An 18,391-nucleotide genomic window follows, 5' to 3' on the forward strand; every position below is an offset into this window, starting at 1 on the left:
TAATGTAGAAAAGATTCATGAATCTTGTGGCCATATCCCTAACAAAATGGTATCACAGTATTCTTCAGTGAAACCCAACACACTAACACACTACAACTTATCACAGCCACACTGCAGTTTCTGGAGAGCCTGCTAGATAACAGGAGTGCATTGTAAGGAATTTAAACCACAGCTGTTCTTTGCATCCTATGGGGACATGCTATGACTAGCTGTTGGCAGCTGGATAAAGTGTGAACACACCCTAGTGAGGACCCTATTGGTGAGAAGGAGGCTAAGGGCTGCACCTAAGGTGCATAAATGGGGCAGAATAATGCCACTGATCTTTAATGCAGAGTTGCAGCCCAGAAAGGCTGCAGGCCCCAAGGGATCCAGGGTTCCCATCTTGAGCCAGAGGGCTGCACCTCTATATTAAAGATGGAGCAGGTTCGAGTCACATTTCACAATTCTGCAGATTTTATTTAGTCTGTAGGCTCCAGTTTTTGGAGCAGTCTGATGGCCAAATCCTGCCCTGCCCTAGGATTTCAATAGAGTTGCAGGAGACACAAGTAAGGAGACACTTTATCCTTTAAAGTAGCCAAATTTGTATTCTCTTTCTAGAGCAGTGACTTATAGGTACCTGCAACCAAGAGGAGAACAGCAACAACTCTGTAGTACTGCCTGGGAGTGCCTAGGCAGAAGGAAACCAGGGAGGCAAGGAACGACAGCAAGATGATAGTGGCTGCCGTCAGGATTAACACCAGAGTAGCCACTTGCCAGTCTAGAAGAGGAAAGGACACAATTGGGGAAGAACCCCTCGTTAATGAAGAAACAGCCTCATACTCTCAGGCTGTGACAATAAAACATACCCACACTAATCCCACCCTGAGGTCTGGATTTTCCCATAATCTTCAAAAATCCTAATGCCCAGCCACTGGTTTCGCAGTACTTATGATCTACCAAGATGGCACACACATTATAGATTAGACAGCATTAACGTTTCAGAAATGCAATTCATGGTGGAGGAGGTTTGGTGATGGTGACGGAAGAAAAGTCACAGAAGGTATCCTTAGCTCAAGACCATTTCTGAGCCTGGAAATCTGGCACCAAGTGAAACTGAAGGAGGTCATTGAATGCTCTGCAGCAAAGCAACAGAAGAAGCCTTTGAGGAAAAGTAGGAGGTAGCTACAGACAAGGAGGGACTAAGAAATTATGAGAAAGTTAGAAAATAGGGACACAACTAGGAAAAGGAAGGATTTAAGAAGCTCCTTGATGCTTCATATCTTGGATTTCCAAAAGGAGCAGAAACTACGTTTTATAGCCCATTGTGGGTTCACCATTTTATGATAGCACCAAAATGATCAGTGGAGAGTTAAATGCAATTCTTCTTATGATGCCTGAAAGAGTCACACAAGAATTGTAGTGCCTCTCAAAGAGACCATGGACCAAATTCATGGCTGACACAAGCAGGTACAGCAATTCCAGCTACTTCAAATGAATGGCCCTCTGACCCCAGCCTGTCTCTAGATCTGACCTCTGGGTCTAGCGGTTTCATCCTGAGCACCTGGTCTGAGTCACATTTTATGTAGCTTTAGTAATCAAGAGATGAAGAGTTAAAAACCCTTCAATCTAGTCCATGTGATTTCTCCCCATAAAGGAGCTGTATGAGGATAATTTAAAAAAAAAATCTTGCCTTTTTCAAACTAGTTACAAACCACTGGGGTTAGAGCTTCCCAATTGTACTGTAGAAAGAAAATATAATTTTAGAGACACTGATATCTCAAGGTCAGCCATTAGTATCTCTCTGGTTCCACCATGTCTTGCCTGATAGGCAAGGAAACTAGGGAGTTTGCCTTCTTTTTAAAAATGCTACTAGATCAGGTCTCAAACACACCAGAGCACATCTGGTACTTTTAGGTGAAACATGAATTTAGACTCCCACCCTGGCCCTTCTGTTCACCGCAGTGCTGGCTCTGCTGCAGAGGAAGGGGCTGCAAAAGGGCCCCTAACTCTCTCTGGAGAATGACTTTCTTTGCTTTGTTACGTTGGGTTCTTTGTTGTTAAAGGTGGTGGGTTTTTTTAGCAGTTTAATAGCAAAGTCTATTGTTCAGACAAAAAATATGTATATACACAGATAATGTAAAATTCATCCATGCCCCCTCAAAGTCTGGCATCAGGGGATGCTGCCCATCTTTCCCTAGCCATGTCCCATCTCCTCCCTCTCCCTTCTCAGAGCAAAGGATAGAACCCAGGACTCCTGACTCCCATCCCCCCTGCTCTAACCACTAGACCTCGCTCCCTTCTCAGAGATGGCGTTCAAGCCAAATGGCCAGATGACAGCAGAGCACTGGGGACTAATGTGTTTTTCTTCTGTTTCCCTGATGAGAAAAGGACTTTGGACCACATTCTTATCTCAGAGGGGGTGATCTTGAGACATCCAGGCGACATGCAGTCACTGTATATCTGTATGGAATCTGGCAGCTCTTGTCGGTTGTCATAAACATAGAGATAAGGGTAGCATAAAATCCCTCCTGGGCAGCTGTACTGAATCGCTTTACCTGTAAGGGGTTAAGAAGCTCAAATAACCTAGCTGGCACCTGACCAGAAGGACCACTGAGGAAAGAAGATACTTTCAAATCTGGGGGGGAGAGGGAGGTTTTGTTTGTGACTCTCTTTGTTGCTCCCTCTCCGGACAGCGAGAGAAACCAAGCAGGGACAACATCTCCTGAATATATACCTGGAATAATCCATTTAAGAATTACAGAAATTGTAAGTAAGGCAAGGAAATGCATTAGGTTATCTTTTGTTTTAGCTTGTGAATTTTCCCTATGCTAAAGAGGTAGTTTCATTCCTGTTTTGTAACTGTGAAGCTGAGCCAGAGGGAAATCCTCTGTGTTTTAAATCTTTTTATTTACCCTGTAAAGTTACCTTCCATCCTGATTTTGCCGGTGTGATTCTTTTACTTTTTCTTTATAAATAAAGTTCTTCTTTTAAGAACCTGATCGATTTTCAGTGTCCTAAAGACAAAGGGTTTGGTCTGTGCTCACATTGCTAACCAATTGGTTGGTATATTATTCTCAAGCCTCCCCTGGAAAGGGGGTGAAGGGGCTTGGGGGATATTTTGGGGGGATAGGGACTCCAAGTGACCCTTTCCTGAATTTTTGTGCAAATCACTTGGTGGTGGCAGCAATACTGTCCAAGGACAAGGAAAGGAATTTGTGCCTTGGGGAAGTTTTTAACCTAAGCTGGTAGAATATAAGCTTAGGGGGTCTTTCATGCAGGTCCCCACATCTGAACCCAGGACTCCTGACTCCCATCCCCCCTGCTCTAACCACTAGACCCCGCTCCCTCAGAGTTCAGATTGGGGGGGAACCCTGACATGGGTGTATATTGCCATAGATCAATGTATGCAGTTCCCACCAACACTGGTAGGAATTTTGTGCAGATACGAGCCCCGCACCTCAGAACTTACTGCTTGTTTTCTAGCCAGAGGATAATTGGAAGGGATTTCTCTCACAAGGTGGAGCACAGGAATAGGTTTCTTTGCAACTGTTAATATCCTGAATGCATACCTCTCATTTTCAGGTTTGGGACAGTCAGTATCTTGCATGTCTTAATAGTCAGGCAAGCCCTAAATTAGTCAGTTACATTCAGCTTGCCTTGCCAGTTCGCTCCATTTGGGCAGGAGACAAGTTTGGGTGGAGCTGTTCTCACTATAATCCCCCAGCTCCTCTCCTGGTGTCAAGACTGTCTGCATTAGAAGTTTACAAAACCCAGAAGTTATTTGCTTTGCATGTTCTAAACATGTTTTACTGCACCAATTCCACACCACAGGGTGTTACTTTGCAACATCACAGTGATGACATCACTGAGTCTTACTGCAAGGGCTGGTGAATTTACAATCTTGTTTCTGTGCTAGAAACAGGGACCTTACTCAGAAGGAAATGGGATCCTGCAACAAGACAGGTTGAAGCTTGTAGACCAGCAATTAACGAAAAATAAATAATTTCAGAAATACGTTGGCAGGTACATTCTACCCCTCTCAGAACAGGCCTAACTCAAGGTATGAGGCAGCCAAAAGGAAGACTCCATTAATCAGACTTTGCTAGAGACCTTCCACCCTCGTAGGACTCAAGCAGGGTTTGCAAGTCATGCAGTGTGGACGTGCAAACCATGCCCGCTATATTCCTAACTAAGAATAGATACCCATCTGTCTTGGATGGTTCAGACACAACAAATCCTGCATTTTGGCAAGGGGTTGGACTAGATGACCCTTGTGGTCCTGTTTAACCCTATGATTCTAAGCCAGCTATATTAAGCTCTTCACCCTGAATTTGTTGCGTGTGCAAGGATAGAAGAGAGCTTGCTTCTCCAGGTCCAAGAAACAAACCCAGAATTGCTAGGCACTTTTGAGTCACAACAGGGCATTTCAACACAGCTATGTCTATCTCAAGACCCTGGGGGGCTAATCCACTGCTGCTCTGCACCTTGCATTAGGTCAGTGGCTCTCAAACTTTTGAACTGGTGACCCCTTTCACATAGCAAGCCTCTGAGTGCGACCCCCCTTATAAATTAAAAATACTTTTAAATATATTTAACACCATTGTAAATGATGGAGGCAAAGCGGGGTTTGGGGTGGAGGTTGACAGCTTGCGACCCCCCATGTAATAACCTCATGACCCCCTGAGGGGACCTGACCCCCAGTTTGAGAACCCCTGCGTTAGGTACACCAGTGCAGAGTGGGTGTGAAACTAACATTGACTGTAAAATGCTGCCTAATCAGAATGTGGTTTCGCCTTTCACTGGGCGCTGGTGTACCTCACACAGGGTGCAGGGCAGCAGCGAGACAGGGACAATAATCCTGAAAGGAAAAGGATGCAGGTTGATGGCAAAAGCTGCCCAAGGAGAGGTGTGGGGAAAGTAAATCCTGTGCTGGGAGTTCATTCTAAGCCAGGCTGCAGCCTGTGTGAAACACAAACAAATGAAGCATCTGGAAATGTTGGGCTTTTCACTCATCTTTTATTGCCACAACAAAGGACTTTCCTGAGCTCCTATTAATCAGCAATTACTAGCAGGGCCATGTCCCAAACTCCATCAGTCCCATGTCAGCATAAGCCAGATGGAGCTGCAAGGACAGAGGAGCCTGGGGGAGGGAAAGGGCTCCTCGCATTACTTGGGGAAGAAACAGCCTGGTTTTGGGGAACTGTACTGCAAAAGCAGGGGGAGGGAAAGAGCCCAATGGCTGATTGTTTACATAAGCAGGACTCCGCCATAGCTCCATAAAAGCTTGTCTGGCCCTTTACCCACCTCCTGCCCCCAGGGAATGCCTGCTATTGACCTGCCCTGGTACAGTCCATGGCCCCTCCCTTCCTGCCTGTGGCTCTTCTCCTGGCACTTTCCAAGGGGAAGGGGAGCAGATGGGGGCTCTCCTCCAGCTCAAAATATTGAGCCTCTAAAGCTCACTTTAAAGTTCAGCCCTTAAGCAGTTAGGCCAGGTCTACATTAGAACTTTTCCTAGTACAGTAGTGTCAGGTGTGATTTTTTTTTTTTAATTTTTAATTTTTTAATAGTGTTTCTATATTGGCAAAAGCCCTAATGTAGATGCAGTTATTCCAGCATGATTCCATTTGCAGGTATAGCTCATTTTGTTTCCCACAAGTCTACAATCCTCTTCTGACTCATTGCTGTCCTGGTTTTACCCCTCCTTCCCTTGCCCCAGCTCTGCTACTGCACCTCAGTCCTAAAGCACAGCACCCCTTGCTGTTCGAGGCTGACCTGGGACACCCATTAGCATGGCTGGGAAATGCTAAACACTGTGATTCTGTGATATGGCAGGAGATGGTGATGACCAAATCACTTTTGACCTCTGGCCACCAAAGATATCCAGATAGGCTAATGCCCAGCCAACCCTACTGTCCTGCCACAGGCCCCAAGAACCTGCTTTTCATGAGGATCCTTTTAAAGTGCCTTGCAATAAACTGGCTGCAGGAAGGCAGCACACACTGCAGTCCCATGAACTGGATGTCTTATGGGACACATGGTTAGTGCTGTGCCCTTGGCAACTGACTAAATGAACTCTTGGTAGTGATTCTAACATCCTTTGTAAAGCAAGCTGTGGGGCAGGTGAACTACAGTTACCACACAGAGCAGACCTACAAACAAACACCTTCCTTGCTGTACCTACTGAACACATACTCCTTTGACAATTAGAAGCTGGGCAGCCATTCAGGGTCTGTCTTCACTGCAGTTAACCTGGGCTCTTACTTGAGCATTGCCCTGAACCCCTCTCCAGTCCGACTCCACACACATAAACCTTGGGCATAAGTTCAGTGGTGCTTTCAACCCAGGCTAGCTGGCTCATCTGGGGCTAATGCCCAAATGAGGCTTTCATTCAGGCTGGTGACCCACCCTCTCTACAGGGAGGATGCAGGCTGAGCCACTCATGTGTTGATAGACCTCCCGGTTCTCCTCCATGTGCCCAGAAGGACAGACAAGCTCTCCTACAATTCACTCCAGGAATCAGAGCAGCTCAGCTTAATGCAGCACACAGAACCCTGGGACTCGGCCCAGGGCCGCCCAGAGGATTCACGGGGGCCTGGGGTCTTTGGCGGCAGGGGGCCCCTGCCGCCGAATTGCCGCCGAAGACCCGGCACTTCGGCGGCGGGTCCCGGAGCAGAAGGACCCCCCGCCACCGAACTGCTGCCGAAGACCCGGAGCGGAAGAAGCTCCGGGGGCCCGGGCCCCGGGAGAGTTTTCCGGGGCCCCCGGAGCAAGTGAAGGACCCCGCTCCAGGGGCCCCGAAAAACACTCGTGGGGGCCCCTGCGGGGCCTGGGGCAAATTGCCCCACTTGCCCCCCCCTCTGGGCGGCCCTGACTCAGCCTTGGAAGTCCTAGCAACACCTGAGGAGGGCACCAGTGAGGACACTAATTCTGGCATGGCTTTACAGGGTGGCTGCTCATACCTGAGCTAGGCTAAACTGGATATTCAGACCCAGGTGCCTATCACTTGAGTTAAGTCTGCAGTGAAGACATATCTATAGAGGTCGAAGCACGAGACCTGTGTCTCATGCCAGAGACAAGTAGGGAATAGGCACAGCTGCAACTTAGTTGGCAGGGTGGGACGAACTCCCCTGCTGCATAGGACCTACTGTGTCTCAGGTAAGGGAATAGCTCAAAGGGGTAGCCTCTCAAAGAATCTGACACCCCTAGGCCTCCTTGTGGGATGGCAGTTAAGTCACCCCATGTCAGGACAGGTTCACTGGTCTGGAAGGAGAGCAGCAAGAAAAATAAATCTGAGGGATTCACCACAGACCGAGACGGAGGGAGGCCAGCAGGCCGAAGGGGACTCTGCAAAGTCTGAGCCGCACAGACCATCTGGAAAGAGGGAAACCAGAGGTCCTATGGAATATCACCAGGGAAACCAGTTCTGGGTTTCCAGAGGGGCCTATTGAGCCAGTTCTGCCATGAATATCAGGGAGCCCAAAGAGACTGGTGGAATAGGAGATCCAGGATGGATGCAGCAATTTTGGCTCCATTTAATGAGGCCCAGATGTGAGATGGGATGGTCAGCTGTACAATAAGTGTCATGCGCAAGAAAAACAGTCAGTCCTGTCAGGGATGGAAGAGAGGAGTGCCTTGGAAGACGGCTACACAAACATCTGAAGATTGTCGTATGAAGCTCAGAAGGTTTGTAAGTTTGGCCACCCCTGCAATATTGTATAGAAGAGACTCATTCCCCGAGTGTAAGACCTGCTGGAGGCAGGGGTAGGAGTGGGTTTTAGCTGGAGTGAATGCTGTGTGAGGGTAGAGGGTTTCAGTCTGAGCACATCTGGGAGTGTAGTAGAGAACTATGGGGGTCACCGCAGGAGTGAAACTGGAGGGAAACAGCTCAGCAATGAAGGAGTGGAGTCTGCATGCTGGGGTTTGTAGTTCCATCAATAAAACTTGGGGCGGGGGTGTGACCTGGTGTGCCTGGGGTAGCCCTCACTGAAAATGCCAAGGTCAAGGCAGGATGCAAAAAGGAGAGCAGATTCTCCCAAAACTGGTGGTTAACACTGAAGTTAGACTCACCCCCCAGTCACAAACTGCTCCTGATCCCCCACACTGGTTATCAAGCAGCTAAAAAAAGAAATCACACAGCCCCCTTATTGCATTCCAGTTCTCTGGCTCCCAATCAGCACCTAGGTCCAATACAGTGAGAAGTTGTTTAAAAACTCTGCTCACTATAAGACATGTTCCCCAAGGGCCAGGCACATTGCCAGGTCAATATTAGGTTGGATCTTACCCAAAATACCACGCTGCAAGCCAGTCCTTTAGTGTCTAAAACTAAAGGTTTATTATAAAGAAAGAACAAGAAGAGAGTTATTAAATGGTAACGCAATTAAAAACATACAGAGACTTCAAAATCCATATATCAGGTTCTTAGCCGTATTGGTGAGTTTGCTGGCTTGAAAGTCCCTCTGGAACACATCCACAGCTTGGATGGGTCATTCAGTCCTTTTTTCAGAGCTTCATTTATAGAAAAGTTACTCCAAAGGTAAGAATCATAGAATCATAGAACTGGAAGGAACCTCAAGAGGTCATCTAGTTCAGTCCCCTGCACTCATGGCAGGACTAAGTATTATCTAGACCATCCCTGACAGGTGTTTATCTAACCTGCTCTTAAAAATCTCCAATGATGGAGATTCCACAACCTCCCTAGGCAATTTATTCCAGTGCTTAACCACCCTGACAGTTCGGAAGCTTTTTCTAATGTCCAACCTAAACCTCCCTTGCTGCAATTTTAGCCCATTGCTTCTTGTCCTATCCTCAGAGGTTAAGAACAATTTTTCTCCCTCCTCCTTGTAACAACCTTTTACGTACTTGAAAACTGTTATCATGTCCCCTCTCAATCTTCTCTTCTCCAGACTAAACCAACCCAATTTTTTCAATCTTCCCTCATAGGTCATGTTTTCTAGACCTTTAATCATTTTTGTTACTCTTCCCTGGACTTTCTCCAATTTGTCCACATCTTTTCTGAAATGTGGCACCCAGAACTGGACACAATACTCCAGTTGAGGCCTAATCAGCGTGGAGTAGAGTGGAAGAATTACTTCTCATGTCTTAAAAACAACAAGGAGTCCGGTGGCACCTTAAAGACTAACAGATTTATTTGGGCATAAGCTTTTGTGGGTAAAAAACCTCACTTCTTCGTGAGGTTTTTTACCCACGAAAGCTTATGCCCAAATAAATCTGTTAGTCTTTAAGGTGCCACCAGACTCTTTGTTGTTTTTGTGGATACAGACTAACACGGCTACCCCCTGATACTTTTCTCATGTCTTAGCCCTGGTCTACACTACGAGTTTAGGTCGAATTTAGCAGCGTTAGATCGATTTAACCCTGCACCCGTCCACACGATGAAGCCATTTTTGTTGACTTAAAGGGCTCTTAAAATTGATTTCTGTACTCCTCCCCGACGAGGGAATTAGCACTGAAATCGACCCTGCTGGGTCGAATTTGGGGTAGTGTGAACGCAATTCGACGGTATTGGCCTCCGGGAGCTATCCCAGAGTGCTCCATTGTGACAGCTCTGGACAGCACTCTCAACTCAGATGCACTTGCCAGGTAGACAGGAAAAGGCCCGCGAACTTTTGAATTTCATTTCCTGTTTGGCCAATGTAGAGAGCTGATCAGCACAGGTGACCATGCAGAGCTCATCAGCATAGGTGACCATGGAGTCCCAGAATTGCAAAAGAGCTCCAGCATGGACTGAACGGGAGGTACTGGATCTGATCGCTGTATGGGGAGACAAAACCGTGCTATCCGAACTCCATTCCAAAAGACGACATGCCAGAATATTTGAAAAAATCTCCAAGGGCATGAAGGACAGGGGCTATAACAGGGACCCGCAGCAGTGCCGTGTGAAGTTAAGAAGTTCAGGCAAGCCTACCAAAAAAACAAAGAGGCAAACGGCCGTTCCGGGTCAGAGCCCCAGACATGCCGCTTCTATGATGAGCTGCATGCCATTCTACAACTACCCCACCCCTGTGTGTGGACTCCGTCAATGGATTCTCACGCAACAGGGATGTGGATTTTGGGGACGAGGAAGATGAGGAGGAGGTTGAAGAAACCGTTTTCCCCGACAGCCAGGAACTGTTTTTCACCCTGGATAGGGAACCCTCCCAACCCACCCAAGGTGGGCTCCCGGCCTTGAAGGCGGAGAAGGGACCTCTGGTGAGTGTACCTTTGTAAATATAATACATGGTTTAAAAGCAAGCATGTTTAATGATTAATTTGCCCTGAAGACTTGGGATGCATTGGCGGCCAGTACAGCTACTGGAAAAGTCTGTTAACGTGTATGGGGATGGAGCGGAAATCCTCCAGGGACATCTCAGTGAAGCTCTCCTGGATGTACTCCCAGGGTCACCTGGTTGAAATAGGGGAATTTTATTAAGGGGACATTCAGAGGTGGCCGTTCTTGCTGGGCTGTTTGCCTGTGGCTGAACAGAAATCATCCCCGCTGTTAGCCACGCGGTGCAGGGAGGAGTGAAGCAATCATCCCAGAGAATTGAGTGTGTGGGGGGGGGTTAGTTGGGTTTGTGCTGCACGTTAACCCGAAAACCGCAGCCCCTCCTTTTAAATGGCCAACCCATTTGTAACGTTGTGCAGTCTACATGGTTTTATAAAAACATGACAATAAGTGAATATAATGTAACTGGGATAGTTTTATAAAAAAATTGATAATAAGTAACTATAATGCAAATGGGATATGCTTTGTGCAAAAGGTCTCTTGTAAGGTATCATTACAAAGCTCATAATCTACTGAGTGTGATCAACCTATTTGTAGAAATGTACCACTCTTGTATCTAAAACTAGAAATATAATATGTAACTCTGAGGGCCTATTGTAATTATGTAAAGTGTGGGCCATTAATGATGGTTTGGAATCTTGATGACTCCCATTGTCTGCAGATGGCTGTTTACCTGTGAGTCTCCCTGTATATGTGTGTGCTGGCAAGTGAGTAATGAAGTCTTGCAGTGACATGTGATCATGTCACCTGAACTGGAATCCATCTTTAACCTGGTGCTTTTCCAGTGAGGGGGGGGCGGAAACCCAGAGGGACAAAGGGTTCCCGCCTTATGCAAAAAATATATAAAGGGGTGGAAGAAAACAGAAAGGGAGAGAGGAGCCATCATGGAGAATCCCCTAGATAACACCTAAGCTGGAACAAAAGCTGTACCAGGGGAAAGAATTGTGCCCAGGCCTGGAAGGTGTCCAGTCTGAGAAAAACTTACTGAAGCATCTCTGAGGGTGAGATTATCTGTATTTAGTTTGATTAGGCATAGATTTGCGCATTTTATTTTATTTTGCTTGTAACTTACTTTGTTCTGTCTGTTACTACTTTGAACTACTTAAATCCTACTGTCTGTATTTAATAAAATCACTTTTTATTTAGTAATTTACTCAGAGTATGTATTAATACCTGGGGGAGCAAACAACTGTGCATATCTCTCTATCAGTGTTATAGAGGGCGAACAATTTATGAGTTTGCCCTGCATAAACTTTATGCAGGGTAAAACGGATTTATCTGGGTTTAGACCCCATTGGGAGTTGGGCATCTGAGTGCTAAAGACAAGCACACTCCTGTGAGCTGGTTTTCGGGTAAACTTGCAGCTTTGGGACAAGTGATTCAGACCCTGAGTCTTTGTCAGAGCAGACTGGAGTGTCTGGCTCAGCAAGACAGGGTGCTGGAATCCTGAGCTGGCAGGGAAAACAGAAGCAGGGGTAGTCTTTGCACATTGGGTGGCAGCTCCCAAGGGGGTTTCTGTGATCCAACTCGTCACAGTGGCGTAGTCGAGCAGGATCTGTGCACAGCTGATTGCTTTGAGATACTGGTAGTGATTTTAAGTAAGTTTTAAGTGTGGTGGCTGGAGAACAGACAAAGTGGTTACTGGTTTGTTATTTTCTGTTTGCTTATTTCGGGAAAGGGAAGTAGGGACAGAAAAGGAAGCAAAATAAGTAAGAAGGAAGATCAGAAGAAGCTAAAACTACACAAGTTGCAAATTGCCCAGAAAGACTGAACAATGGGCGCTGGGAATGTCTCTGTTAACTCTAAGAAGCCCCTGAGCTGAGTGCATCTCAGTTTCAGTGAACTGCAGATGGGTGTGGCCCAACCTCTGTCTGTGCTAAAGCTGACTGGAGTGTCTAATTTAGCAAGACAGGAGTGGAGGGGTGCCTGTTCTGGCAGGAGGGTGTTCTCTGTGGTATCCCAGCTCATCGAGTGATGGTCTCAAGGGAAGACAAATGAAAATTGATATACAATTTGCCTGGGAAAAGGCTGACCTGGAAAAAGAAAAGGCTGCCCACCAGCCTGGACTTAAGAGACAAAGCAATTAAGACCCAGAAGCATGACCTGGCTGTAATGAAGTGGAAGAGGTGCACAGAGACATGTATCCTGGAGCTGGAAGTTGGGGTCCTGGTGACTGCTGCGGTGGGAACAAACCTCAAGGACTCTAGCTGGAAGCAAACCCAACCTGAGTGAAAGGGGGGGGATTTTGCTGGCCAGCGAAAGGTCCCTCATAGCTGGTAGCTGTGAGCCTACAGCTGGATCAGGGTCTCTTTCCCTTTTGGGGGACACAGGAGTGTCTGCCCCATAGGGGAGCCCAAAAACGAATTTTAGGTATACTGCCTCCGCCATGGTCAGTGTCCAAGTCTCTGGCAGTAAGTTCAGGAGGAGGGTGTAACGTTGTGCAGTCTACATGGTTTTATAAAAACATGACAATAAGTGAATATAATGTAACTGGGATAGTTTTATAAAAAAATTGATAATAAGTAACTATAATGCAAATGGGATATGCTTTGTGCAAAAGGTCTCTTGTAAGGTATCATTACAAAGCTCATAATCTACTGAGTGTGATCAACCTATTTGTAGAAATGTACCACTCTTGTATCTAAAACTAGAAATATAATATGTAACTCTGAGGGCCTATTGTAATTATGTAAAGTGTGGGCCATTAATGATGGTTTGGAATCTTGATGACTCCCATTGTCTGCAGATGGCTGTTTACCTGTGAGTCTCCCTGTATATGTGTGTGCTGGCAAGTGAGTAATGAAGTCTTGCAGTGACATGTGATCATGTCACCTGAACTGGAATCCATCTTTAACCTGGTGCTTTTCCAGTGAGGGGGGGGGCGGAAACCCAGAGGGACAAAGGGTTCCCGCCTTATGCAAAAAATATATAAAGGGGTGGAAGAAAACAGAAAGGGAGAGAGGAGCCATCATGGAGAATCCCCTAGATAACACCTAAGCTGGAACAAAAGCTGTACCAGGGGAAAGAATTGTGCCCAGGCCTGGAAGGTGTCCAGTCTGAGAAAAACTTACTGAAGCATCTCTGAGGGTGAGATTATCTGTATTTAGTTTGATTAGGCATAGATTTGCGCATTTTATTTTATTTTGCTTGTAACTTACTTTGTTCTGTCTGTTACTACTTTGAACTACTTAAATCCTACTGTCTGTATTTAATAAAATCACTTTTTATTTAGTAATTTACTCAGAGTATGTATTAATACCTGGGGGAGCAAACAACTGTGCATATCTCTCTATCAGTGTTATAGAGGGCGAACAATTTATGAGTTTGCCCTGCATAAACTTTATGCAGGGTAAAACGGATTTATCTGGGTTTAGACCCCATTGGGAGTTGGGCATCTGAGTGCTAAAGACAAGCACACTCCTGTGAGCTGGTTTTCGGGTAAACTTGCAGCTTTGGGACAAGTGATTCAGACCCTGAGTCTTTGTCAGAGCAGACTGGAGTGTCTGGCTCAGCAAGACAGGGTGCTGGAATCCTGAGCTGGCAGGGAAAACAGAAGCAGGGGTAGTCTTTGCACATTGGGTGGCAGCTCCCAAGGGGGTTTCTGTGATCCAACCCGTCACACCATTTTAAATGGCCAACCTGATGGGTGCTTGGTATAGGAAATGAGGGTGCTACTGTTTGAAACCATCCCCACATGTTATGAAGGTTAAAGAAGCCAAAAGACTCTGGCTTACCATGTCTGCCTGCAAGCTGAATTCTGTTGCCCGCCGGCCCTGCGTGTGTGATCTCTCACACCAAACCAGCAGGACCTCAATATAAGAGGCAAAATGCGACCTTGTAAAGAAAGCACACATGCTATGTAATGTTAACAGCTTGGTTCACTGTGAAAGAGTCTACCCATTGTTCTCTAAAATGTGTCTTTTTAAATACTACTCTCCCTTTTTTTCCTCCCGCAGCTGCAACTGCTTCAATGCTCCCCATATCATCGCCGTCCCAGAGGCTAGCGAAGATTAGAAGGCGAAAAAAACGCACTCGCAATGAAATGTTCTCTGAGCTCATGCAGTCCTCCCACACTGAAGGAGCCCAGCAGAATGCCTGGAGGCAGACACTGTCAGAGTGCAGGAAATCACAAAATGAATGTGAGGACAGGTGGTGGGAGCAAGAGGAGAGATGGCGGGATCAAGATGATCAGTGGCGTCAGCGTGATGGGAGGAGGCAGGAAGCAGTGCTTAGGCTACTGGAGAATCAAACTGATATTCTCCGGTGTACTGTTGAGGTGCAGGAAAGGCAGCAGGAGCACAGACCGCCGCTGCAGCCCAAGTGAAACCAACCGCCCTCTTCCCCAAGCTCCATAGCCTCCTCACCCAGACGCCCAAGAACGGGGTGGGGGGGCCTCCAGCCACCCAACTACTCCACCCCAGAGGACTGCCCAAGCAACAGAAAGCTGGCATTCAATAAGTTTTGAAATGCAGTATGGCCTTGTCCTTCCCTCCTCCACCACCCCACCCAGTGCTTCCCTCCTCCCCCACCACTCCCGGGCTACCTTGGCAGTTATCCCCCCATTTGTGTGATGAATTAATAAAGAATCCATGAATCTGAAACAACAATGACTTTATTGCCTCTGCAAGGGGAGATCAAAGGGGGGAGGGGAGGGCGGTTGGCTTACAGGGAAGTAGAGTGAATCAAGGAGAACAAACAGAACTTTCACACCGTAGCCTGGCCAGTGATGAAACTGGTTTTCAAAGCTTCTCTGATGCGCAGCGCACCCTGCTATGCTCCTCTAACCGCCCTGGTGTCTGGCTGCACGTAATCAGCAGCCAGGCAATTTGCCTCAACCTCCCACCCCGCCATAAATGTCTCCCTCTTACTCTCATAGATATTGTGGAGCACACAGCAAGCAGTAATAACAATTGGTTTCGCTGAAGTCTAACCGAGTCAGTAAACTGTGCCAGCGCACTTTTAAACGTCCAAATGCACATTCTACCACCATTCTGCACTTGCTCAGCCTATAGTTGAACAGCTCCTGACTACTGTCCAGGGTGCCTGTGTACTGCTTCATGAGCCATGGCATTAAGGGGTAGGCTGGGTCCCTGTGACGGGGTTGGGACTCACCCCCTGGCGCCTCCTACTGGTTGTCTCGGGAATTAGCTCTGTCCAGTGGAGCGCCCCCTCCTGGTGGTGTCCTGTCCATTGTCTCGCCCTCGGTTGGCGTGTGGACCCACGTCGCTCTCCGGCTTGCGGCATCCTCTTCCGGACCACTGCCCTCCGGCAGTGCCCCTTAGTCCATCCACACCCCCTTCCGGGGGGGGGGATTAACAGGAGTCTTTGCACTGGCCTCAGCGGCCTGCCACAACCCCCAAGTCTAGCCCCTCTTACGTCAGGGGGCAGGTTGCAGCCTGACTCGGCCATTGCTCCACGGCCCGGTGCAGCACAAGGGGGAAAAGGGGGTACCCAGGCCCGCCCGCTAGTCTGGGTCCCGACCCAGGGACCCTCTAACGGCAGCCTCTTGGCCCTCCTTCTCTCGCCTTGCCTTCAGCCTTCCCTGGGTCACTTCCCCTCTGACCCCATTGCACCCTCTAGGCCCTTCTACTCAGGGCCGGCAGTCTGGCAGGTATCAGACTAAAGGTCCTCTCTGCTTCCCTGAGCCTGCCCAGCACTGCGCTGTCTTGGGTGCTGGTCTCCTGCTCAGGAGACAGACCTTCCTCCCTGAAGGTCTGGGACAGACTGACTCTCCTCTCTCAGAGCAGCCTTTTTATAGGGCTGAGCCTGGCCCTGATTGGCTGTCTCCAATCCAGGCCTTGATTGGCTCCCAATAAGCCCGTCTCTTATTGGCTGCCGGGCTGCACAGGCGCACTGGCCTGCTGCAGCCCCCTCTAGCATGGGGGTGGGGCAGACACCCCACCACAGTCCCCAAGGATAACTATAGGCATTTCAACATCCCCAACGGTTATTTTCTGGTCTGGAAAGTAAGTCCCTTGCTGCAGCCGTTCACACAGAACAGAGTTCCTAAAGATGCGAGCGTCATGTACCTTTCCCGGCCATCCCATGTTGATGTTGGTGAAACGTCCCTTGTGATCCACCAGTGCTTGCAGCACCATTGAAAAGTACCCCTTTCGGTTTATGTACTGGCTACCTTGGTGGTCCGGTCCCAAGATAGGGATATGCGTTCCGTCTATCGCCCCACCACAGTTAGGGAATCCCATTGCAGCAAAGCCATCCACTATGACCTGCACATTTCCCAGAGTCACTACCCTTGATAGCAGCATCTCAGTGATCGCGTTGGCTTCTTGGATCACAGCAGCCCCCACAGTAGATTTGCCCACTCCAAATTGATTCCTGACTGACCGGTAGCTGTCTGGCGTTGCAAGCTTCCAGAGGGCTATCGCCACTCGCTTGTGAACTGTGAGGGCTGCTCTCATCTTGGTATTCTTGCGCTTCAGGGCGGGGGAAAGCAAGTCACAAAGTTCCATGAAAGTGCCCTTACGCATGCGAAAGTTTCGCAGCCACTGGGAATCATCCCAGACCTGCAACACTATGCGGTCCCGCCAGTCTGTGCTTGTTTCCCGGGCCCAGAATTGGCGTTCCATGGCATGAACCTGCCCCATTAGCACCATGATGTCCAAATTGCCAGGGCCCGTGCTTTGAGAGAACTCTGTGTCCATGTCCTCATCACTCTCGTCACCACGCTGCTGTCGCCTCCTCGCCTGCTTCTGAAGTTTCCGGTGCTGCATATACTGCAGGATAATGCGCATGGTGTTTATAGTGCTCATAACTGCCGCGGTGATCTGAGCGGGCTCCATGCTTGCCATGGTATGTAGTCTGCGGAAAAAAGGCGCGAAACGATTGTCTGCCATTGCTCTCACGGAGGGAGGGGAGACTCACGACATGGCTTACAGGGTTGGCTTAAGGGAATTAAAATCACACAACTGTCACACCAAAGCCTGGCCAGTCATGAAACTGGTTTTCAAAGCCTCTGTGATGCGCAGCGCGCCTTGCTGTGCTCTTCTAATCTAATCACAAACAGCCTAGTCAGCAAACAGCGCCAGCAAGCTTTTAAACGTCCAAAGGCACATTCTACCACCATTCTGCACTTGTTCAGCCTATAGTTGAACTGCTCCTTATTACTGTCCAGACTTCATGAGCCATGGGAGCAAGGGGTAGGTTGGGGTAGGTGCGACCGCGTGGTGCTGCCGGCTGGGAGAGAAGCCTGAGGCAGAAGCCTCCAGCTGGCATGATATTCCAGGCAGGACTGAATCTCCATTAGACGAAACTTAAAGAAGAGAATGACCTGGAGTCATTCCCATTTTTGTCTAGGCACCCCCGACCGACCTCACCAAGGTCGGCCAGGAGCGCCCACGAGACGACGACAATGGTTAACAGTTGTATTGCACTGTCTGCCGCCGGCAAGGCAAGGCAAGGCAAGGCAAGGAGACGCTGCTGTGTAGCACTGCAGTACCGCGTCTGCCAGCAGCACCCAGGAGATGTACGGTGACTGAGCTGAGCGGGCTCCATGCTTGCCGTGGTATGTCGTCTGCACGGGTAACTCAGGAAAAAAGGCGAGAAACAATTGTTTGCCATTGCTTTCACGGAGGGAGTGAGGAAGGGAGGCCTGATGACATGTACCCAGAACCACCCGTGACAATGTTTTTGCCCCATCAGGCATTGGGAGCTCAACTCAGAATTCCAATGGGCGGCGGAGACTGCGGGAACTGTGGGATAGCTACCCACAGTGCAACGCTCCTAAAGTCGACAGTAGCCTCGGTACTGTGGACGCACTCCGCCGACTTAATGCGCTTAGTGGGGACACACACAATCGACTGTATAAAATCAATTTCTAAAAAATCGACTTCTATAAAATCAACCTAATTTCGTAGTGTAGACATACCCTTAGTTACAACACTCCTGCTAATACGTCCCAGAATGATGTTTGCTTTTTTTGCAACAGCCTTACACTGTTGACTCATATTTAGCTTGTGGTCCACTATGACCCCCAGATCCCTTTCCGCAGTACTTCTTCCTAGGCAGTCATTTCCCATTTTGTATGTGTGCAACTGATTGTACCTTCCTAAATGGAGTACTTTGCATTTGTCCTTATTGTATTTCATCACTAAATACCATTTCTCCAGT

General features: G+C 48.1%; 1 protein-coding gene across 1 annotated transcript in view; it reads right to left on the reverse strand.

The window, feature by feature from the left end:
- Positions 1-18,391, reverse strand: part of LOC135884158 (transmembrane protein 47-like) — a 28,606-nt gene that overhangs the window by 1,361 nt on the left and 8,854 nt on the right. Inside the window, exon 2 of the mRNA XM_065411451.1 lies at positions 617-757. Within this exon, the coding sequence (XP_065267523.1) occupies positions 617-757 (141 nt within the window). The remainder of the gene's footprint in view (positions 1-616; positions 758-18,391) is intronic.

Source organism: Emys orbicularis, chromosome 9 (assembly GCF_028017835.1).
Source record: "Emys orbicularis isolate rEmyOrb1 chromosome 9, rEmyOrb1.hap1, whole genome shotgun sequence".
Classification (NCBI taxonomy): domain Eukaryota; kingdom Metazoa; phylum Chordata; order Testudines; family Emydidae; genus Emys; species Emys orbicularis.